The sequence below is a fragment of the Mesoplodon bidens genome, assembly GCF_964165515.1.
Source record: "Mesoplodon bidens genome assembly, chromosome: 4".
NCBI lineage: Eukaryota > Metazoa > Chordata > Mammalia > Artiodactyla > Ziphiidae > Mesoplodon > Mesoplodon bidens.
In genome coordinates, this window is record NC_138160.1 from 91078256 (window position 1) to 91102959 (window position 24704).

The window sequence follows — 24704 nt, forward strand, 5'->3', positions numbered from 1 at the left end:
TAAAAGGTTTGGAAGATCATAAATTGAAGAGATGTTTTGGCATGAAGTCAGGGTCCGAATGTACCAGAACTGCTATATCTTAGCAGATTTACTCCCTCAGGGGCAACATAATCTATATTAAACTTAAAATGCACAGGCCTTTGGCTCCCCAGTGGCTGTAGGGTAGTACTCTAATTTATTTGGAATCTGCCAAGGAAACAGTTTACCCTTTCATTTATGTCTCATTTTATGTTTTTGAATTTTTAATAAGTCATTGATTTTTGTTGACCATTTTTCTATGGCACATGGAGAAAAGTAAATTGAGTGTTTTAGAATTTTCTCTCTAAATGCCTTCCATAAAATGTAATGATAGTGCTTTTCCTTTGTATAGTTTTTGTGTCAATGACTCATCACAGGAACAGAAAAGTTCCCACCAGTTCCTTACTTGGTATCTATATGGCTCTAAGTGAACACATGGGTTTTATCCACAAACTGCTATAGTCAGATTGTTGCCGAAATATGAATTAATTACTGCAGAACCAATGTACTGCTGTCACCAGGAACCAGAGAGTTAAATCCAGGATCCAAGGTGATACCTACAAGCAAAAGTGGTGGGGACTTGTATCTGAATCATGGTGGGGTACTGAGGTTTAAGAGGGAAGGTGCAATAGAGAAAACCTCACCACAGCACGTGGTTGTTTCTCCTTAGGAGAGCCTTGTGGCTTGTTGTGCCTGTCAAGTCGGCTAATGTGCCTGTAAATTTCCTCTGGCAGAAAACACATCACAGCAGCAGCAGCACCAGAAAACGATACAACCAAACTGTGGAAGACTGAAAGCCCAGCGCTTTCAAGGGTGATCAGAATGCAACAGAGTAAAAAAAATACAAGGCATTGAAAATAAACAAAGGCTAGGAAGAAATGAGATCACTCTCTAAGAAAAAAGGATTTATCATTTATAGGCCAAAAGAAATGCTTCTCCCACAGTCATTTTTTATATATTATTTGGCAGTCTCAGTTCAAGGTCAAAAATATTAGAGGGCAAAAGGAATATGACTCAATATTTAAGATTTGTCATGACTGGCTTTGTAATTGCATAAATATTAAATATGTAGAAATAATTGTAAGCACATTATTTCCACATCTCCACACGTTGCTTTAATTTTTAATGTAATCTTTTTCCTGAGCTGGCTGTGGGTCTGTGATTTGCATAGCTAGAATGATCCGGTGCCATCAATTTAGTAATGAAGTTACTCATTGAACAGAAGAGGGTTCTAAAAGATTATACAAAGCTGCAGGAAAGGAGACTGTAGAAATGAAATTTTATGTTTCAGATAAATGGGAAGTTTATTTTAGAGCACATTTTCCCATTATAAATTTAATATGGCTACTTTACAATAAATTTGGAAAACAAAAAAGAGGGGAGAAAAGCACCTATATTTTCATCATCCTAACTTAGTGTTTTATATTCTGGTGTTTTTATACTTATGCATATATATTTTTAACACAGATGTAATCATAGTTCTGTGTGTGTATATGTGTATAGTTTTGCAACCAGATTTTTTCTCTTATTAATATGGTTTTCATAACTATAACTTTTATGACTATGAAATAATGATAATAAAGGGGTCTATAATTAGACTCACCCACAAAATTTCTGTTGGCTAGCATTAGCAGAGTACTTAAGCACCTGACACTGGGGCCTGATGAATCAAATACCAGCTCTGCTACCTAACTGTGTGGATTTGGACAGATTAGTAAAGGCTATGCCTCAGTTTCCTCATCTATAAAATGGGCATACTAATAGTGCTTCTATTAGCGTGTTCTAGTGAGAGTTAAATGAAATAATCCATGGAAAGCACATAGGCTGGCTCTTTCATACAGTGAGTACTAAGACTAAGTGTTATTAAAAACAAAAAAGTCAAATACATTATACTGGGTTAAAAAAATAAGCTTGAGTTTTACAAAACTGAGTTTCCTGAGACATTGCCATCATCCCCAAAATCCCCATGTGCATTTTTCCAGTAACAACTCCCCACCTCCACCACTAATCAGACTTTGATGGTTAACACTTCCTTGTTCTGCTTCATACTTTAACATCTAAGTATGCTTCCCTAAAAGTATAGCTTCATTTTGCCTGTTATTGAACTTGATATAAATGTAATCTCTCTCTCTCTCTCTCTCTCTCTCTCTCTCTCTCTCTCTCACACACACACACACACACACACACGCACACACACACACAATATCACTGTATTTAGGAAGCATACAATCCAAGGCTTGGTTATGTTGTGATGAAAAAAAGCTTTGGACAGGGAGCCAGAGAACTTGGCTTCTAGTCTAGTCTCTGTGAGATCTTGGGCAAATCTTTTTACTTCTCTGGGGCCTCCATGTAAGATGCTTGGATGTGCTGTGTCTTTGAAGCTTTAGAGTACTAAATTGTTAAGCCCTTCCTATGTGAGTATTGTGTTGGCATATGAGAAATCAGAGTAAAAAAGAATCCAGAGAAAGGCCTGGGGCCTGCTGGAAATAAGCCTCCTCTTCTGAAAATTCATGCCAATAATAGTGTCAGCAAACAAAAGGCTATAGAAAAATGAAAGTAATGATCCCACATCATAAATAATTTTCTCATCTCGATATGTGTACATTTAGATATATTATTGGCCTTAACGTGCATAGGGAACATTTTTCCCAGGATAAATCGTAGCCATTAAGAGTTGCATGTTAGGAGTTTGGAGTTCAAATAAATAATCATATCATATAGGTTTTCCTGGACAGAGTCAGTTTTGAACATTTTAACCCATTCTCTCTGTAGAAGTATTTGTATTTCTCCAAATACTGCCTGGGCTAAGCACTGCAGATTGGCTCACCCAATGTCCATTCTACCATCCTCTTATGGCGGCATTCGTAATACAGAGACTGGAAGCTTAAAACATGTCCTAGACTCCTTTGCACCTAGAGCTATGGATATGAATTAGGTCTGCCAGTTAGGTATACTTGTGCAAGATTTAGAAAACATAAGAGAAGTTGAGGCAACCTTCTGACCACTTCTGACAGTATTTCTCTTGTAATAAAGGTCATGGAAACAGTTTTCTAGAGCAATGTTCCATAGTTTATTACTCAGCCTCCTGGAAGACAATAAGCAGTTGTGGCAGCTATGAGAGCAGTAGCTTTTTGACTCCACCTTCTATCACAGGGTTATGTTTCTGAACCCAGTGTTCCAGTCATCCTCAGCAATAATAGCTCCACTGATAGGTCAACTCTGTATTATGCTGGAATCGTTCATTCTACAGGCCTAGTCTGTTAATGCACTTCTCCAATCCTGACATGGATTTTTGAAAGTACCCTCTATTAAATACCTTCCTGCTTAAAATACTTAGAATTGTTTCTATTTTTCTTTGCACTGAATCCTACGGATACACATCCTAGATATTATTTTGGAAAATCTATTCACCGTAACACAAGATGCAAAGTATTATAACTCTATAGAATGCTATAGCAAATAGAGGAGGGGTTTTGAAACCAGAAAAAACAAGCTAGTTTAGTAGTTATGTATCCTTAAGCAAGTTATTTAACGTCTTTGTATCTAAGTTCAAAAAATATATATATACACACACACACACACACACATATATATATGAAATAGATATCAGTATACTAACCTTGTAGAGCTGTGAGAATTAAATGAGGCAACACAAGCAAAGTATCTACGTACTTAGTATCTAGCATTGAATGGTCACTCATTAAATAGAGTTCATTTCTTTCTGTCCCCATATGGGATGTCCTTTGGTGACTAAGGTGATTAGCAAAATAATTCTGGGGGAAATTCTCCTTAAAGGACTTTAAAAAGACCTTGTAGGAACACAAAGATTTGGCGCTGATTCACAAAGACAAGAGGAATATCTTTAAACTCAGCTCAAGAGCAAACAGACTTCTACTATGAGTACTACCAATTCATCCCAACTGGTGGCTCAGGGCCCAGATAATTTGTTAATTATCTCAACAAATATTTATTAAGCCTCAACATTTCTAGATACTACTTTACTCATTAAGATACAGTGGTAAATAAAAAGGTCCCTGACTTCCAGGAGCTTGCACTCTACTGGGAGAGACAGACATAAAATAAGTCAGTATATAATCTAAAATAATGAGAAGGATTATGAAAAAAGGTATTCTTCCTTTAGCTCTCTTTCCCTTACCTTCTCAGAAGTTTCTTATGTTACTTGACTCATCCCATCTCTCAGCTTCCTTTCATGGGAGGAAAGGCATAGGTTGGTGGAGATTATGCCAATAATGTCAAGATTCTCTTAGGTAGGTGAGTAGTTTCAGGATATGTGAAGAGTCTGGGGCCTGTTACTGTTTCATGGATGCCAGCAGAAAATAGATGATGCCTGGATTAGAGACAAAGGAGCATGTCAAAGCAGCATTAGCACGATGCTGACACTTGTTTCTTATGCCCCCAAAATCCCATGGGGTCTAAGGGGAGGGGTCCAGGTGGCTGCCACATACTCGGTGGTTTTCTGTCACAGCCAAGGAATATTGAACTCGGGGAATTTACTGCTTTTATAGTGTTTGGTAAGCAATCCTACTCTTTGGGAGGAAGCTATTACTTGGTTGCTCAAGGTTGCTTGCTGCAAATCCAACCCTGAGAAATGACCCAAGTAAAGAGTAGTCTGGGCTCTGCATCCTTGGCATACCCAGAAATAATGTACAGAGATGCTCAGGACCCTTGGCAGATTGCTTTTCCTAACAGGTAGAGGGTGTTGTGCAATCATAACTACAAAATTTTCTAAGGTCTTAGAAGTTAGAACTTTGTTTCTACTACCTTCGAACCTTTCACCCTAGATGTGATATATTTAGGCAATTGAAGACCTCAGACAGATTACAGAAGAAGTTGATAGGGGAAGAGATAGATTTTCCAGTTATTACCAAATATAACCTGAGGCTTCTGTATGGATATACAGCCTCTCATCTCCAGAAGCATGGTGCTAGACCTCACACCTAGAAACCTCACCCCAGGCTCTTTTCCTATTCAAGCTATCACTGAGTGCTCATTTTAACAAACCTCTACTGCAAACATATATTTATGTGGGAGGGAAAAGGGCAGAATATGATATGTTCTCAGCCCTGAGCTCTCCTTGTATGGCCACTGCTCTTGAATCCTGGTAGAAAGGGTCATCCATGGGTCATCCTCAGAGTCCACTTTCCTTGCGCTTTCAAGCCAGGGAGAGAAAATTGTAGACTTGCTCCATAATAAATCAATGTTGTCCAATTTATCTATGTGGACTCCACTCTCCACTTCCAATGGTAGCAATTTCAAATGTTCTCTACCCTATTCACCCCTTCATGGAACCCATTTTTCCATTTCCCAGAGAAAATGGAAGGCAACTGGGGAATGCTCTCCCAACATGTCATTTGTTACCTCTTAATTCCTACAGCAAATGCTGAAATAGCTATCATTGCCTCAATGGGATACATTAGAAAATAGAGTTTTGGAGATTTTATGTAACTCTCCCAAAATGACAAAGGCTTTGTGTCCTGGAGAAGGAATCAGAAGAAATCTTTATGACATGGGACCTTACTCATGTAGGCTTTAGAAATGGGAAAATAAATAAAACTTCCCTGTTTTTTTTGTTTTTTTAGTGTTCCTGTAAGAGGCTCTAGCCTCCTAAGCCACAGAAATGTATGCACTACAGAGAATGTTTTCTTTCACTTTTCCTAGATACATTTCTCATACTATAAATATTAGATCTGTAGTTGCTTGTTTTCCTAATGACAGAGCTAACTGCTATGATCCAAAGGGTTAATAAAACCTCTCTTATCTTCCCCAAAGCAAAAAATTATATCCTGGGAAAGGCACCTAGGTTAGTTCTGAAGGTGCTGGGGAGACTGGAGTGTTATCTTTCTAGTTATTTAAATTTCAACTAGGAATGAAGACATTCCTAGGCCCTGGAGTTTGAAGACATCTGGAGTAAGGAGGAGACCCTTCCAGGAGAGCAGGGGCACAGCTGCCTCCTTTATCTTTATAAGTAGAGAAAAATCATTTTCCCTTGTCCTTTGTCTACAGAGTATCTGGCCCCTCATTTAAGGAAATTTCCATTCTTTTTCATCACTTCGTCGTCCCAGGGGTAAGGCCTGGGGCAAACTGGGAGAGGGGAGCATGAAGTTCTTACTTACTGTGGGATAATAAGAAATTTGCCTCTGATTCAGAAACCTCATGTGCTCATTCAGGATAAAATGAATAAAGATGGATATTAAAAACCCACTACCAGACAATTCAGAGGAGGGATAAGAACCACAAATATTTCTAGACCATGAGATAAGTAGCTATAAAAAATACCTGACAATATTTGAAGAGATAGAGAGATAGTGTTTGAGTTTCCTTATGTGGAATGAGTAGGAGTTTGCTGGTGGACAAGGCAGCTGAAGGACATTCTAAACATAAAAACTTATACCAAGGATTTGAGGTACATCTTTGTTCAAGTTTTTATAAAACTGACACTTTCTTCAAGGTAGTACTCTACTTCTGTTTGTCACAAATCTGTCATATTAATTTTATTAGAATAGGACAGTCTACTGCCATGTTCCAGAAAATAGTTCTAATAACTATACAAACTGACAATATCAGCAATATGTGTGGCACTTCTTGGAGATGTTCCATGTGCAGTCTGTACAACCGTACATAGCAGCCCTGTCTGCCTAGCCCATTAGAGAGAGGTAAGTTATTCAACATAACTGGAGTGAAGATTGTGTGTGAAAGGGCGATAGGAGATAAGCCTGGATAGAAAGGCAGAGATCAGACTCCCAGGTATATAACCCAAAAAACCACAAAACACTAATTTGAAAAGATACATGCACCCCAATGTTCATAGCAGCATTATTTACAATAGCCAAGGTATGGAAGCAACCTAAGTGGTCATCAACAGATGAATGGATAAAGAAGATGTGGTATATATATACAATGGAAAACTACTCAACCATGAAAAAGAACGAAATTTTGTCATTTGCAGAAATATGGATGGACTTGGAGGGCATTATGCTAAGTGAAATAAGTCAGACAGAGAAATTACTGTATGATATCATTCATATGTGGAACCTAAAGAATACAACATACTAGTGAATAAAACATAAAAGAAGCAGACACAGATATAGAGAACAAACTAATGGTTATCGGGGGAGGGGCAACATAGGGGTGGGAGAGTGGGAGGTACAAACTATTGGGTGTAAGATAGGCTCAAGGATGTATTGTACAACACAACAAATATAGCCAATATTTTGTAATAACTATAAATGGAAAATAACCTTTAAAAATCATATTTTTTAAAATTAAAAATAAAAAGGCAGAGGTCAGAACTTGAAGGAACTTAGGGTCCATACTAATGTTATTAGTATCAAATGGGAAGGTGTGGGAAACTACTGAAGGATTTTTAGGCAATTGGGAAAGTTGTGACAGTAGGACAAGATAGTCAGGAGACCTGGTAAGAGATAGACCAGAAGATAATGGGAGCGCCATGATAGAAAAGGATAGGGAGGAGGCTGTTTTGGTCTCAGGGAAGGGAGTGTCTTCCTTTCCAGAGTGATTCTCTATACCAAGCTATTGGTCCCCATCACTGTATCTTCTTCTCTACTACCTTGATATATTACTGAACTCTTCTTTTTCCTGTGTCTTCAATCTCTCTCCACTTACTTCATCCCTACAGCCTTTAGCTGCCCCAATATATCAAATACTTGCTTCTGCTCACCCCTACTTTTTCACATGAGTATTTTCCCCTGAATTATACTGGCTTAATTCACTCTTCAGATTGGGAAAATCCTACCCTTCTAAGTAACAAGTGGCTGAGCAGCCCCTAAGCAACAGTGCAGTGGCTAACAGAGCCACAAGGATCACAACAAAAGCTTCTAGGTTGGTTTGCCACACTTTGAGAGATTCAGCCTAATATTAAGGTGACCACAGGCTCAACTGGATTTAGACAATTTATTACTTGCACAGCAAAAACAATACCAGGATGGTGTCACCTCCCCACATCTCTAGTCCCACTGAAGGACACTGAACTGGAGGGACCCAGTGACAGAGACAGGAGTGATGATTGATCTACTACTGAGAAGCCATCTCAACTATAGCCAGGCAGTTTCTAGACTTACACAGAAGCTTGCAGCTGTATTTGAAGGAAGATGGAGTTAGATGGAAAGTCCTAGGCTCAGCTGAAATGAGGGAGATGGATGAGAAATGGTTTTACGGCAGCTCCGCACAAGAAGCTTATCTCCGCCTGGTCGAGAAGGAATTGCAGGGTATTCCAGGAGGACTCTGGTCAGACTTGCCTGACTGGCCTACATAAAGCCATGTAAAGCCATGTGGTAGCAGAGCTGTCTCTCAGTAACTCCATCCCTGACCTTTCATGTATCCAAGAAAGAATTATTTTCAGGAATTCAGGCCACCCATTAGATTGCCTAATTAACTCTACTGATTAACTCCAAGGGCTTGAACCAAACAGCTTCTATTCGTCTTAGGCTACCTCAGATGAGAGTGACCATGACTCTGACTCCTAGCAGGATGATCAGACCCATTTGAAGGCTAAATTGCAAACAGGCTCCCAACCAGAGCCAAGCCAGCTAAGTACATCTCAGGTACCACAGAACTTAGAGAGCCACACAGCTTTCTCTCTAAGGTAGGAGATATATCGCTCCACCTGTCCTGATTTATTAATATCAGTGCAGCAACAGGTGCTGGCATTTGAATATATTTTACCTTCATTGGCCAGCAGGAGGTCCAGAGAAATGTGATTGTCTATAACCACTTACATTAGAGAGTTCAGACTGGTTTTTGTTAGGCAAATATAGGCCTGATGCCCACATTAGAGGTAGTACCCTACTGGGGGCATAAACTGTATTAGGAGTGTTTAGTATCATTTATTGCAGCGAGTCAACTTTGTGTTCCTTGTGATGGACAAACCCCTTGGTTAAACCTAAATTATTCCTGCAAAGCAGCCTGCAGTGCTTTTGAGGAGAACAATCTGGCTGTCACAGCCAATCAGCCTAGCCTTTACAGCAAGAACTGCTCCAGGTAAACTAGATTCTGCTAATAGGTTTATAGTGACTTCAGCAACAGCATTTTGCTGACATGGGGGTCAAGGTTTGACTTTTCAGTGTCCAAAGGAACATCTGTTAAGTATTTGGCAGTAGGGTCAGGAGGGAGTGATAGATACAGCAATCAGTCAAATTCAGAGCATGAGCAATGGTCTGGGGAAAGCATAGAAGAGAATTTTTTTTTTAAAGCTGGTAAATAGAGAACACATGGGACTGAATAATCTCAGGCTAGGTGGAACCATAGTAACGTCCAGAAAATTAATCTTGTTCTGTCATCGTGGGTGGAAGTCATCCATCTGAAAGGTCAACAGTCCTGAGTTTAAGATCTAAGGACTAAGGATCTATGTCCTAAGATCTAAGGATCTAGGATCTAAGTTAAGAATGGGTATTCAGCTACCAAAGCATCCTGAGATACCAGGCCAGGTGTCCTACAGGTAAGAGCCAAGACAGGTTAATGAGTCTTCCCCTGACTCGACTTCCTGGGGTGTAGGGTGTTCCTTTTCCACCAGCTAGTTGTACTGTTGCTTTCCTTCCTAGCCACATGATTGGTAGACTGGTGTCTGCAGCACTCACTTCACTATTTTTTCCAATCCTATAATTTCTAACCAGCACCATTTGCTTGGATTTCTCTCATAGCGGCTTTTTCCTTGTATAGCTTGTACCATCCTAGAACTTATCCCACCCCTGAGGTGTGGGCCTTGCTAGGACCACTTCAGAGTTGTCATGTCACACTCCTGATTATTATCTGATGCCCTCTAGTTCAAACAAATCTTATTAAGGTGTATAAAATACTTGCTGTTTCCTGTTTATCATATTCAATCAGCATACTGTTGTCATTATAAACAACCAAAACGAACCTGTGTGGTGTTTTGTGGAATGTCAAGATGATCAATATTTCTGTAGGCTATATTGAGGAGAATTGATGTGTCCCTGAGGCAATACTGTGGAGGTATACTTGTAATAGGGAAGAACAAATATGACTCCACATTTAACCTGTTTCTTTTACTTTAATCTTTGTATTCTATTGCTTTTGCTACAAGTTAAGAATGTTGCCTACAGCCTGAAATATACAGGATAGCCCATTCTCAAGGCTCTGATCTTTAAGGGTATAACACTTTTCCATTCACATAGAGATAAAAAGTTGCAAAACAGAGAATAACATTTCTTTTTTTTTTTTTTTTTTTGCGGTATGCGGGCCTCTCACTGTTGTGGCCTCTCCCGTTGCGGAGCACAGGCTCCGGATGCGCAGGCCCAGCGGCCATGGCTCACGGGCCCAGCCACTCCGCGGCATATGGGATCCTCCCAGACCGGGGCACGAACCCGTATCCCCTGCATCGGCAGGCGGACTCTCAACCACTGCGCCACCAGGGAGGCCCGAATAACATTTCTTGTTTGGGGTTTACAGGAACATTGTGACCTGACCTACCTGGACAGTTGTAAGAACAAAGGATTCTGACACCAAGAAGTTTGCAACAACTAACCACACCCCCCCCTCCCCTTTTAGTATAAAAGAAGCCTGAATTCTAATGAGAAAGATGGTTCTTTGGGACACCAGTCTACCATCTTCTCAGTCTGCAGGCTTTCCAAATAAAGTTGCTATTCCTTGCTCCAATAACTTGTCTCTTGATTTATTGGCCTGTTGAGCGGTAAGCAGTTCGAGCCAGGACGCAGTAACATACTGTTGGCCCTGTTAGGTAAAACCCAGCTGCTTCTGGTGGTTTTTATGAGTAAGTATAGAGAAGACAGCATTATCCATGTCAATAGCTTTATACCAAGTGCCAGGTGCTGTGTTGATTTGTTTTAGTAAAAACACTGCACCGGGGGACAGTGGCCACGATTAGAATTACCGCCTGGTTAAGTTTATAATAGTCCACAGTCATTTTTCAAGATCCACTTCTGCACTGGCCAAACTGGTGAGTTAAATGAGAATGTGATGGGTATCACCACCCCTGCTTTTTTTCAAGTCTTTTATGATGACATTGTAACAGGGAAGAACAAATGTGACTCCACATTTGATCTGTTTCTTTTACTTTAACATTTGTATTCTACTGTTTTTGCTACAAGTTAATTACGTAAGGGATGTTGCCTACAGCTTAAAGTATGCATAAGGGCCCATCTCTGGGAACCCAGACTCCCATGCCAGAACTTAAGCTTAAATACCTTTGTTTAGCTCACAGGAAACATCCTGACCAGGCTCACCTGTAAATGCCTGCAGCAAAGAAGAAATTAACACATCCCCTCCAGAGTCTGCTGAAACCCAGAAATATTTGCAAAAACTTATCAGCTTTTTTTACTTTACCTCCTCACCTCCTCCTCTTTGCTCTATAAAAGAAACTAGCATCCAAACCCAGGCAAGATAGTTCACTGGGACACCAGTCCACCATCTTCTTGGTCTGCTGGCTTTCTGAGTAAAGTCACTATTCCTTGTCCCAACATACCGTCTCTTGATTCATTGGCCTGTCATGCGGCGAGCAGCATGAGCTTGGACCCAGTAACAACATTAATTGCTTTACTATTTTGGAAGAGAGTGAGATTTCTAGGCGCATCCACTTAGCTCTTCCTACTATAATGGACTTCATCCTATGGATAAGCCAAAATGGGGATATGATCAGTTCTAGAACTGAGAAAATAATCACACAGTTGGTGTGTGGATCAAGTGACCTACCAACCAACTGTGAGCTGGATATGAGCTAAGACTTCATCTATCTACTGACCAAGATAAACTCCAGCTTTGGTTGAAGCGTCACAGTGGTGTTTTGAGTCCCTAGGAATTAGCATCAGTTCAGATCTGATGTCTAGAAAACCTCAAAAGATCTCCATATATCCTTTTCTCCAATGTACTGCCACTCTAGTATATAGCCACACATTTTTGGGGGACAAGGTTGTGGGAACATTTACAACGTGTACTGTGGCAGTGGTGCAAGGTAATTCCTAAAGAGTACACAGACTCTCCTTCAACCAAGGCGTTCTGGGTCTGTGAATTGATATAGGTCTAAAAACTGAGTGAGAGTCCACTGTGGTGACTCAGCTCAGATACTGGCTACCTGATTTAGAGCTTTTCTTGTTAATAAATATCAAGTAGTACTCTATTAGGTTGCCTATCTATTTTTTTCCTAGGGCATCTCTGTGGGCCAAGGCACTCTGATTGCCTGTACACACCTGTTGCCCTTTCATAAGGCAGATGTACCCACATTACCTTTGGTGGTCTGTGCTATTTTGGGATCCTGTCATCACCATTGTTATCAATGAGTGCACCTCAATAGTGGCATCCTCTATAGTCATACATGGCCTACAGAGGGAAACATCCACAGAGATTTTCAAAGATGCATGTCTTCCTCTCACTAATGTATTTCTCAATTCTTCATTGAAGGAGCATCTTCTGGGTCTTTGCACGGAACACAGCTGAGGGATGTGCATGCAGATTACATATTATAAGTCCAGTGTAACATTTCCATAAACTTTTGGATTCCCTGTTCCACATCATGTCAGGGAAGCTCTGGCATTTCAACCTCACAAACTCTAGGCAACTGATGAGTCCAAGTTTCCATCAGCCAACCAAGTAAGCTCTAGCTGCATGAGCTAGACCCACCTCTAGCTGCATGAGCTAACACATATAATAAACACCATAACAATAAATTTGGCTCAGTATAGTATTACACTCCATCCGCCATGGTCTAACACCCTCAGAATCCACTCCCACACATTCTCCAGGTTTCTGCCTATATATTATCAAAGTCTTGTAGTTACTTTGGTGTGTAAGTTACTACTTCCTCCATCATAGTGTGCACCTATACCCCAGGAGCATGCTGAAATTTGATCCTAGTTGTGAGTACACTGTAGTAGAGGGTGATTACTGTGGGTTTTGAGGATAATGTGAATTTCCTCTCAAGGCATCTGCCCCAGGTGAGTTTTCAAGCAGAGGAAGCCTACCTCTTCAGAAACTGGAGGGCGACCTACTTCCACTAGTAAGAGAGGCTCAGAGTGACTTGGGGGTTCAAGACTGTCAGTTTCATCTGGGTCTAACCCACTCCAAGTTTTGGGATCCTATTATTTACAGCACCCTAACTTTTACATGAGAAACTTGCACATCCATGAATTCAACAGAAGTTGTAATTCAGTAACGTGAAAATTAAAATTTTGTGTTTTGATTTTCAGCAATATCATTTTGTTGCTACAATCAATAAGAGCTTCCTTTAGAATTGTATGGAGTGTGTCTCTCTGGTTCTCATACCATAACTTGGAACTGTGCTTGTCATTTCTCTTTTTAAGCATTCAAGGTGGGGATGGGGGTGGTGGTGGTGGGATGAATTGGGAGATTGGGATTGACATATATACACTAACATGTATAAAATAGATAACTAATAAGAACCTGCTGTATAAAAAAATAAACTACAATTCAAAAAAAAAAGTACTAGGGATGTGATGTACAACATGATGATGATAGTTTATACTGCTGTATAATATACAGGAAAATTGTTAAGAGAGCAGGTCCTAAAAGTGATCATTGTAAGAAAAAACTTTTTTTCTTTTTATTATATCTATATGAGGTGATGGATGAGAACTAAACTTATTGTGGTAATCATTTTATAATATATGTAAAGCAAACCATCATGCTGTATACCTTAAACTTATTCAGTGGTGTATGTCAATTATTTCTCAATAAAACTGTAAAAACTTAAAAAAAAAAAAGCATTCAAAGGAACTCAAAAGAATACATCTCACACCACAGTCCTTATAGTTACCTTACAGCCATAACACTCCAGTGTAGCTGCCACCTGGGGCTCCAAGGAACTTGGTAGTTCACCACAATCAGCCACAGATGACTGGTTAACTGGGATGCCCTGTGTACTATGAATTATTAGCATCTTAATTCACTTTGGCAAGGAACTCAGCACTGAGCTCAAGCCCAAAGGCCCAATCAAACCAAACTCCTAATCCTATCTTTGCAGGTCTATCTCTTGGGACTACAGATAAAGTTTAATAAAAAGAATTATTAACTATAACAGGGTTTTGGAGTAACGAGAGATTCACTAGTAAGAGAACCCTAGAGAATATAGAAAGAGCAGCTTTAAGGAGCTAACCTTATAACTAACCCTTGGACTAGGAGATAGAGTTCTCAAAGAAGAGCTCCCCCAGCCCTTCCCAGGGCTAAGATCCAAAAATTACTGGAGAGGGCACAGCCTGGCTCACTGAATGGCAGAGAAATCACTGTGGTGCCACACCTTGTGAAAAATCGGCCCTCTGGAACTGGCTACAGACCTTGCCTCCAGGGTGCCCAGAAAGCTATTCACAAGGTAGTGTCTATCTTTAGCCCGCCTACTACGAAATCACTAGAGTTGGCGACGTGGGAAGAAACCGCTGGCCCCTGAGCAGCATAGGAGCTCGGCCCTGGAGAAAGCCAGGTATGCTGCAAGAGCCTGCCTACCAATGCACCAAAACCAGGTAGTAAAATACTTTTCTTCCTGTAATGTCTCTTCAGCATCCTCTACGGACAAAGCTTCAGCCCCTGTTGGCAAAGGAAAACTTACTTTAAAAGGCCCAGATCCATTTTCACAGTGCAGTCAAAAAGGGTGAATTTGGAGTTGAGAGGCAATAAATCAATAACCGGGACAAGCAGGCTCCCCTCACAGATTTTTGTAGCCAGACGTCTACACCTGTCTGGAGAGTCCTTCGGCAGGCTCCTTTCCCTCAGGTTTCTCCAGACGTCACCAAAAGCCGCAGAGGAAAAGATGAGTCTGAACAGAATTCGCAGTCCCCTTCTCCTCACCGAGTTTCCGTCCAAGGCACCCCAGGCCTGGGACCTCAAGGACAGGAAACCTGGGCAGTGAAAAGGAAGTGGGGAGAAAGCGCAGCAGAACTGGGCTGCTGGCGCCCCAGGGTCTCTCAGGGCCTCAACTTGAGCAATACTGCCTCCCAGGTCACAAAAGCAGTCTGAGGTCTTCCGACCGCGGGGGGCTCCGGGAGGCCGACGCGGGGCGGGCCCTGCGAGCGGCGCGTTGTGATTGGGCGCCTGGGAGCCCGCCCCCTCATCCCGGAGCGTCGGGAGGAGGCGGGGCCCGTCGCCTGCTCAGCTCCCGGGCTGCCGGCGCCTATTGACCCAGCGGCCACTGCACCGCTGCTGTCTCCTGCTCGTGGCGTGCGGTGCAGGAGCGCCGAGTGGCGCTGGAGAACCGGCGTTTCCTTTCGCAGCTGCCGCCGCCATCTCCGCATTTGCCGGGCGGGCGGGCGGGAGGGAGGGGACTCGCGGCTGCAGCTGGAGCGCGCTTCTCTCCGGGGAAGGTCCTCTCCTTGCTCTCCTTTTCCTCCTCCGCGCGCCGCCGCCGCCCGCCCCCTGCGCCCTCCGAGCGCAGCCCGGGTCCGAAAGCTGAGCGAAAAGGGCGGTGGGGAGCGGAAGGCGCCGGCGGACGGACGCGCGCTCGGAGGAAACTCCTGCCGGACCCGTGCGTCCCCGCGCCCGGGGTGCACCCCGGCCCGGCCTCAGCGGCGGCGGCGGCAGCAACAGGAAGGGGCTCAGTCGGGGGAGGCGGGGGCGGTGCCACGGGGGCGGGCCCGACTGTCCCGGCGCTAAGTTGTGGGGCCCGGCTCCTCCCACCCTGATTTCTTTCCCCACGGCTCCTCGGACCCAGTTCCGCGCTGCCGACCCTAGAGCCGCCGAGCCCGCACATCCTGGGTGAAGAGGACACGCCTGCCCTGGTCGAGAAAACTTTTCCTGCCGACTTGGTCGGGGCGACGGTGGCAGGAAGTCCAGACAGCGACCTTTCCTCCGCCTGCCCCGCGCGCCCTGCCGGGTGCCGGCGCTGAACTCGGGACCTAGTTTGAGCGGGCCCCTTCCGGGCTGCAGGCGAGTCCCGCCTCAGGAGGGACGCCCGGCCCCAGGGAGGGCGGTGGGCCAGGGCGAAGGCCAAGGGCGCGTGGTGGCGCCGGAGATAAGGTGCGGAGCGCCGCCCGGACCCGCATCCGCAGCGGAGAGCGCGGAGAGCACAAGCACGGGAGCAGGGAGCCTCCGGCGGCCGCTTCCAGGAGTCCACAGTCCGCCTCTTCCTCCGGGTGAGGACAGTGCCCTGGCCCCGAGTCTATCGAGGAAAAATGAAGTTAAGCCGCCAGTTCACCGTGTTTGGCAGCGCTATCTTTTGTGTGGTGATCTTTTCGCTCTACCTGATGCTGGACCGGGGTCACTTAGACTACCCCAAGAGCCCGCGCCGCGAGGGCTCCTTTCCCCAGGTAAGGACCGAGGAAGTGGGGACACGGGGCTCCGAGAGGGTAGGGGTGGGGGCCCGTAGTTCCCCACTGCTCCGCTACCTCTCCCTCCCGCCGAGGCTCCGCGCTCCGGCAGGGCGAGGCCAAACTGGAGGAGGCTTGGATCCTCCTCCAGCCTGGGCTCCGCAGCCACCTCATCCCGGGCGCGCGGAGTTAACAAAGTACCAGGCGGCGTGCGGTGGCCGGATCGCGCTCAGGGGAAGTGACCGTGTTCCCGCACTTCGCACCCGGGCCTGTTGGGGTGGTCACCTGCTGGCCAGTGAACCGGCGCGGCGGGAGGCGCTCCCTCGCCGGCGCAGCGCCCCCTGACAGCTGTTGGTGAGCCCCTAGGCCCACACAGGGTTAAGCTGCACTGACCCCCTGCGCTCACCCAGTCGCGGGAATGGATCAAACAAACCCCATCTGGGTGTTACATTTATTTATTTATTTTAACTGCACTGTCGCTTGAGGGAAAAAAGTTTATTCCGTGTTGCAGACCTCTAAGGTATGAATCTGTGGGGTTGATTTTAGTGTCGTCATTCTTCAGCTATTACATGGGGTTTGTTTGGAGCAGATGAGGGAGCCTAGTGGGGAAGCGCTTGTTATACTCCAGCCTGTAGCTATGGGGCGCTCAGTCCCGAGCCAGCGGTCAAATTGTCAAACGAGTTGGGAAAACGACCCGTCTTAAGTCTTTTATCTCAAGTTACTAAAAATAAGCAAACGGAGACAATCGGTTCTATTTGGGAGGATATACCGCGTGTGCGATTTGTTTTAAGTTATTTGCCAATGACCTGTACGATCCAGAAATTTTAGTAAAACTGGGTATTGGGTAGTATCCCCTGTAATGAATGAACCGAAGAACTCAAAACCCTGACAAGCTGATTTATCAACTACTTCACTCAAGGGTAGAGAAACGTAGAACGTGAACAATTTGGTGTTTTTTTTTTGTTTGTTTGTTTTTCTTTTGTGTGACAGTGTAAATGACCAAAGAATATTCTTGCCTTTTGTTCTTGTGAAACGCTAGGACAAAAGGCTTGAGTTTAATGAAATTAGACTACTAATTTTACCTGAATTATTATGAAAGTGAAAAAAAGACCCCTTTGTGGATGGTGTCATCAATACAGAGCATTCAAAATGCTTTGCAGACGAGAGGTATTAAAAATCTGGTTGTAAATAGATGTATCAAAAAATTTAAAAGCTTTTGCTTTTAGGTAGTATTATAGAGAAAATATAGTGAGATAAGCACTATGGGATAGTTTAGAGTTTGTCCAGTGCTTGTTGATGAGATTGGATAAAACAGTTAAAAAAAGGGGTGGGGGCCTCCCTGGTGGCGCAGTGGTTGAGAGTCCGCCTGCCGATACAGGGGATACGGGTTCGTGCCCCGGTCTGGGAGGATCCCATATGCCACGGAGCGGCTGGGCCCGTGAGCCATGGCCGCTGAGCCTGCGCATCCGGAGCCTGTGCCCCGCAACGGGAGAGGCCACAACAGTGAGAGGCCCGCGTACCGCAAAAAAAAAAAAAAAAGGGGTGGGAGGGAGGAAGGGTAAACCCTCTGAAGCCAGAGCAAAAGGAGGAGTTCTAAGCCTTTTTAAAATATGTTGTACAATTTTGGGGCTTAACTTACCGTGATTTTTCCCCCAGTAATCCTATTTTTTCGAATTTCCTCCATTACAGGAAAAACCATAAAAACTGATAGATTTTACTTAAAGTGTAATCTTGAGTAATGTCCTTTGGCTTTGGCTTGATGAACACTTCGCAATGATTTATGCACACATCTGGGGTTGGGGTTCTCTGGCAACCTTGACATTTCACTGTTTCTAAAGAAGTGAGTGAGTCATTTGGTTACTGGGACGTCTTAGGCGAAGTTAATTCCAATATTTTAATATCCAGCCCTAGTCCTTGTCAAGGGGCTGAAGTTCTGCTTACAACATAAAGCATTTAATGGAAAGTGACAGTGGCTGCTGGAAGAGAAGGCCCTGTGTGTATTCTGTTTTGTGTGCAAGGGGAGAGGGTTTGGAAGGTGGAACTTTTTATACTTAAGTTCGCCTTTCTCAGATTTTCAGTACTGGCTTTTCAGTGCAAAAGGCACCTTTGCTGATTTAGTTTTGGAGAGCCACTGAATCCCCACGCAGGTGGACTGGATAAATGCTGAATAAGCCTAACTCTTGTATGTCTGATATCAGCCTGTGTGTCTTAGTCTTACATGGTAAACTGCATTCACACAATCACCACCCAGTAGGTGAGGAAACTTAGGCACAGAGAGAGTAACTTGCCCAAAGTCACACAGCTAAAAGCTGAGATTTCAACAGGCAGCCTTTGGAGTCTGAGCTCTCAGCCACTATGCTGTACTGCCCCCTTTAGTAATCCTTTGCCTACTGTTTAGTCCCCCAACTTGCTTGTGGAAAATAGAGCATTATACTCTGCAGCTCCTTAGCTTATGACTTTTTTTTTTAAGGAGTTTTTATTATGAAGCCCTAATGAATGTGCTTCTTTTCCTTTTTTATGCCTTTTTTAAAAAATTAAGTGTTTGATTTTGAGATAATGTAGATTCACATGCATGTATAAGTAATAATACAGAGATCACATGTATCCTTTACCAGTTTCCCCCAGTGGTACCATCTTGCAAAACTGTAATACAGTATCACACCCTGGATATTTATATCTTGATACAGTCAATATACAGAATATTTCCATCACCACAAGGACCCCTTACATTGCCCTTTTATAGCCACAACCATTTTCCTCCTGTCCCTGTTCTCTTCTAGCCCCTGGCAATTACTCACCTGTTCTCAATTTCTATAATTTTGTCATTTCAAGAATGACAAGTGAAATCATGTAGTGTGCAACCTTTGGGGATTGGCTTTTTTCACTCAGTCTAAATCTCTGGAGAGGCATCCAGGTTGTTACATGTTTGTTCCTTATTATTTTTTGCTGCTGTTATTATCTTTTCATTTTTCTTTTGTTCCTTATTATGCTGAGTAGTATTCCATAGATAGAGCACAGTTTGTTTAACCATTCACCTATTGAAGGACGTCTGGGTAGTTTCCAGCTTGGGGCGGGGCAGTTTATTTCAAATAAAACTGCTATGAACATTATAAACATTCACATAAGCCCTCATTTGTCTGAAAAATGCCCAGGAGTACAATTGCTGGGTCATAGGGTAGAGGCATACCTGAGAGATATTGCAGGTTTAGTTCCAGACCACCGAATGTGCTCCTCTTTATGAAACATTTAATGATTGAGATTTATATCTCTCCCAAAATGTCTTCTAGCTCACTTGAGAGCTAAACATTATAATGAAAACCGTTATGCAGCATAGCATCCTAGCACTTGAGTTGATTTTTATTTTTTCACTACTCCTAACTCCTATGTAAATCTTATGATGAGAACACCAAGCATAGCAAAGCTAGGTTGCACTAAATTATATTTCTTTGATGAGTTTGGGTATTAAATTCCTTAGTTTTAATAGAGCCAAGCTAGTCAGTCACTATAAATCATTTTTGGTGTCTAGTAGAATGATTTCTCTAGCAAGGGATTGATTTCCTCTGAATTGTCCATTTTAGTTCCTTCCAGTTAACATGGAACCTTACATGGTCCACCATGTAAACAAGATATGTTTTAAAACCGTCTTCAGTTGAGAGCAGTCTATTTGCTGTTATTCTGGCTTTCTTTCTTTTTGCCTCCTCCCCCAAGTGTGTGTTTTCCACCACTGGGCCAGACTCCGGGGTGGAAGTGGGCCCAACTCTGGGTGCTCCAGGTTCTCCCACCCTGGAGCAGCTGCCTGCCTCTGAGATAGTCCTTGGAAGGCTTTCCCCTGTGCTTCTGGGAGGAATTCCTTTGAGGCCTTGAGGCAACAGGTGGCTTTGTCTGTTTTAGCTTGTGTGTATTTTAGGGTTAATAAATCTCAGCTAGAAAAATTAATAAAAATTCCACTGGGAATGAGAGGCTGGCCAGGGCCTAATGCCCTGAAGATGCTTTGAGGTAATGTAAGAATTCGAGCAGTTGGAAAGGAGAAACATTGTTAAGGTCTTCCTGAAATTCTTCATCACTTCCTACAAGCGATTTCACAAGTTGCTTACTATCTACATTGTGTATAAGAGGATGGCTTATTAATGTCTTATGTTTGGATCTGCAGAATTAATGACTCAGGTTTTGTATAACAAATGATCGATCTTTATATAGCATATGGTCATAGCGATTCATATTAACCCTTGAAAGTTCAGAGATCGTGACTGATGGAGAATGTGAAAGTGAAGTTCAGTTTTTATCTTGGTGCCCAGAAAACATTTATCAAGTGAGAAAGTGTGAATGTCTTTAAGTATTTGATTGAAAGACGTTGGTAGGTGGGGACTTTTATGTCTTTTTTTTTTTTTTTTAACTTTTACTGTGAAAATATAATACACATATAAAAACATGCTTAAACACTTTACATCTCTAGTACTTTCTTAAGAGTTCAACACAGTATATGTTTAATTAACGTTGACCTCAGTCCCCCAGTTGTTTTTTCTTGCTTTTAGAAATTTGTGAACCTTAAGAATAATAAATAGAAAAATACGATTTTTCCTGCTTCTCCACACTCCAGTGCACTCTATTTATAAACAATAGCTCTTGTTGGGGTTTGTACAGGTGTGTAGAAGGGAGCTTGTTTCTTTCCTTGGGGTACATTGTTTGAGAGCTGTGACTTTGGGGAAGTGACGGAACATTGACCTTGACCATGGTGACAACCAGGGATTTAGGAGAAATGAGTGCAAGAACATGAAAGCCCCTGAAAAGGGCTGGTTTCCTCCACCCCCTCCAGAGTAGAGTCCAGCAGTCCTTCAGGACTCCTCCTGCCAGCATGCTTCTCTAAGACTCAAGAGTCTTCCTATACACGAACTAGGACAGACAGTCATGACTGCATCTGGTCTGAAGGCTTAAGTTTATTGTTTTTTAAATTGAATTGAATGTGTTAGTCCCAGATCAGCACTGCTGTCAGGACCTAAACAAATACTTTTGCTTGGGAGATGTTGCAATCCTGTTTATCTGAAGGGGGTTTTCTCTGTGACTCATTAATTAGCATTAAAGGATATCTGGGCTGTGGGCAAAACATTGACTAAATTACCATTTTTATTTGTCGTTTTTTATTTTGAGTCAGCCATTGCTTTTGGTGATAGCTGTTAAAACTTTGGCCTTTTTTGACAGACTGGACTAAGTGTTGAGATTGCCCTAGAAAGAGTAGTTCAGTAGCTGCTTCTGATTCCCTGTTTGTTTGTTTGTTTGTTTTGTTTGTTTGTTTGTTTTGCAGTACGTGGGCCTCTCACTGTTGTGGCCTCTCGCATTGCGGAGCGCAGGCCCAGCGGCCGTGGCTCATGGGCCCAGCTGCTCCGCGGCATGTGGGATCTTCCCGGACCGGGGCACGAACCCGTGTCCCCTGCATTGGCAGGCGGACTATCAACCACTGCGCCACCAGGGAAGCCCCTGATTCCCTGTTTTTACTCTTAGTTTTTTAAGTCCAGCAGTCTTAGTTTTCCCTTGTTGTTCCCTCACTTCCATGGAGATCTGTAAGAAAATGGGAGGATATTCAACAGCTGGGGTATAATCTCTGGTTGCTGGATTATAAAGGCCTCATTGCGTTTTTGGCTCCTTCCGTCCTGGTGGTCATGTTCCTGGTAGCATCAGCTTTTATAGTACATGTGGAAGAGAGGAGGAGGAACTCTAAAGAGCAAATTTTGCTTCTTTTCACAGTTGGGATTAGTAAATTGATCAGGAGAGGAAGTGTAGACCATTTTAGCTAAAACGGGTTTCTGTTTCAGTTATAGGTGTTACACCAAAGCTGCTAATTTTAAGATTGAAACTGTGTTTACGTTCAAACAAGTTTGAAGGTCGATTGTTCTGAAATGGAGTTGAGACCTAGTGCTTGAGTATTGCTAAATTTGCCTTGTGATAGGGAGGAAGTAAACGATTTGATTTGAGTACACTCAGTCTCTTGAGGTTACAATGTAGCTTTTCTGTGAGACAGTGTATTTAAGGTAATGCTATTTGTATTGCAATACTTCTATGCAGACCAGTGCATAGTAGGCATCTAGTAAATATTTCATGTTAAATTTGTAAATTTAACACGTTATATCTAAAGAAGAGATCATCCTTGAAGAATGCTAGTTTAAACATGTACATCTCTACCTTTGGCTGCCTCACAAACTCTTTGCTACTGACATTTGCGGCTGGATTCTTTGATGTGGGGGGCTGTCCTGTGCATCATGGGATGTTTAGCAGCATCCCCGATCTCTACCCAGTATATGCCAGAAACACCTTTCCCCAACTGGTAGCAAACAAAAGTGTCTCCGCACATTGCTGTATATGTCCCCCGGGGGAATAAAAAATCAACCCTGTTGAAAACCACTTTGGCTGCAGTCTAGCCAAAGGCCTATTCTTTATACCCATAGCACTTTGTTAGCACTTTGCATTTTAGGAAGGAGTGATCAAAAGGCTTAATTCTTCTTTTTTAATTGAAATATAGTAGAGTTACAATGTTGTGTTAGTTTCTGGTGTACAGCAGAGTGATTCAGTTATATATGTGTATGTGTGTGTGTGTGTGTATATATATATATCTTCTTTTACATATGCTTTTCCATTATGGCTTATTATAGGATATTGAATATACTTCCCTGTGCTATATAATAGGACCATGTTGTTTATCCATTCTATATATAATAGTTTGCATCTGCTAGTCCCAAACTCCCAGTCCAACCCTTCCCCCCTCCCCCTTGGCAACCACAAGCCTGTTCCCTATGTTTGTGAGTCTGTTTCTGTTTTGTAGATAAGTTCATTTGTGTCATATTTTAGATTCCACATGTAAGGCTATCATATGGTATTTGTTTTTATCTTCGTGACTCACCTTATTTAGTAGGATAATCTCTAGGTCTATCCATGTAGCTGCAAATGGCATTATTTCATTCTTTTTTTATTTCTGGGTAATAGTCTATTGTGTGTGTGTGTGTGTGTGTGTGTGTGTGTGTTTATATGCCATATCCTCTTTGTCCATTCATCTTTAGAGGGACATTTAGTTTGTTTCCCTGTCTTGGCTGTTGTAAATAGTGCTGCTGTGAGCATAGGGGTGCATGTATCTTTTTGAATTATATTATAGTTTTGTCTGGATAAATGCCCAGGAGTGGGATTGCAGGATCATATGGCAACTCTATTTTTAGTTTTTTGAGGAACGTCCATACTGTTCTCCATAGTGGCTGCACCAATTTGCATTCTCACGAACAACGTAGGAGGAGGGTTCCCTTTTCTCCACACCCTCTCCAGCATTTGTTATTTGTAGACTTTTTAATGACGGCCATTTTGACTGGTGTGAGGTGGTATCTCATTGTAGTTTTGATTTGCATTTCTCTAATAATTAGAGATGTCGAGTATCTTTTCATGTGCCTATTGACCATCTGTATGTCTTCTTTGGAGAAATGTCTGTTTATGTCTTCTGCCCATTTTTTGACTGGGTTGTTTGTTTTTTGAGTTGTTTGAGCTGTTTTTTTTTTATTTTTATTTTATTTATTTATTTATTTTTATTTTTATTTTTTTTTGAGGTAGGCGGGCCTCTCACTGTTGTGGCCTCTCCCGTTGCGGAGCACAGGCTCCGGACGCGCAGGCTCAGCGGCCATGGCTCACGGGCCCAGCCGCTCCGCGGCATGTGGGATTTTCCCAGACCGGGGCACGAACCCGTATCCCCTGCATCGGCAGGCGGACTCTCAACCACTGCGCCACCAGGGAAGCCCGTTTGAGCTGTTTTTATATTTTGGAAGTTAAGCCCTTGTCAGTCACATTGTTTGCAAATAATTTCTCTCAGTCCATAGGTTGTCTTTTTGTTTTGTTTATGGTTTCCTTTGCTGTGCAAAAATTTATAAATTTGATTAGGTCCCATTTGTTTATTTTTGCTTTTATTTCTATTGCTTTGGGAGACTGACCTAAGAAAACACTGGTACAATTTATGTCAGAGAATGTTTTGCCTATGTTCTCTTCAAGGAGTTTTACGGTGTCATGTCTTGTATTTAAGTCAAAAGGCTTAATTCTAATACGCAAGGATAACTAGCATTTTTTTGATGACTGAAATGTATCCTTTCACTAGATGCCCCAAATTCACTTAATATTTTTAGGATTCTACATTGCAGTATGTTATAGAAAATACAGGGGTAGATTATGTGCATATGGAAGTTAAAAATGGAAGATTATTATAATGAAACTTAATTTTAAAAAAATTGGACATGCTTATTATTCTGAGAAAAGCATTTGGTCAAGTGATAGTAAATAGACCATGTTTTACTTTCCGCAAGCTTAGTTAGAGTTTAGCAGTAGTCTAGATTTATTCCCCTTGCCTTTTAGCAAAGGAAAATAAGATATATTGATTAGCAATAAGGTAGTATGGGAGGCATATGC

At 42.6% G+C, this 24704-nt stretch overlaps 2 protein-coding genes across 2 annotated transcripts in view; one reads left to right on the plus strand and one right to left on the minus strand.

Annotated features, from left to right (window-relative positions):
* The window catches only part of LOC308616341 (uncharacterized protein), a gene marked incomplete at its 5' end in the record, with an annotated part of 258371 nt that extends 242355 nt beyond the window's left edge, over positions 1 to 16016 (minus strand). Inside the window, 3 exons of the mRNA XM_081232606.1 lie at positions 4175 to 4366; positions 14588 to 15911; positions 15962 to 16016. Coding sequence (XP_081088732.1) covers positions 15127 to 15911; positions 15962 to 16016 — 840 coding nt within the window. The 3' untranslated portion in view covers positions 4175 to 4366; positions 14588 to 15126. The remainder of the gene's footprint in view (positions 1 to 4174; positions 4367 to 14587; positions 15912 to 15961) is intronic.
* The window catches only part of MAN2A1 (mannosidase alpha class 2A member 1), a 160248-nt gene continuing 151353 nt past the window's right edge, over positions 15810 to 24704 (plus strand). The window contains exon 1 of the mRNA XM_081230853.1: positions 15810 to 16280. Coding sequence (XP_081086979.1) covers positions 16146 to 16280 — 135 coding nt within the window. The 5' untranslated portion in view covers positions 15810 to 16145. The remainder of the gene's footprint in view (positions 16281 to 24704) is intronic.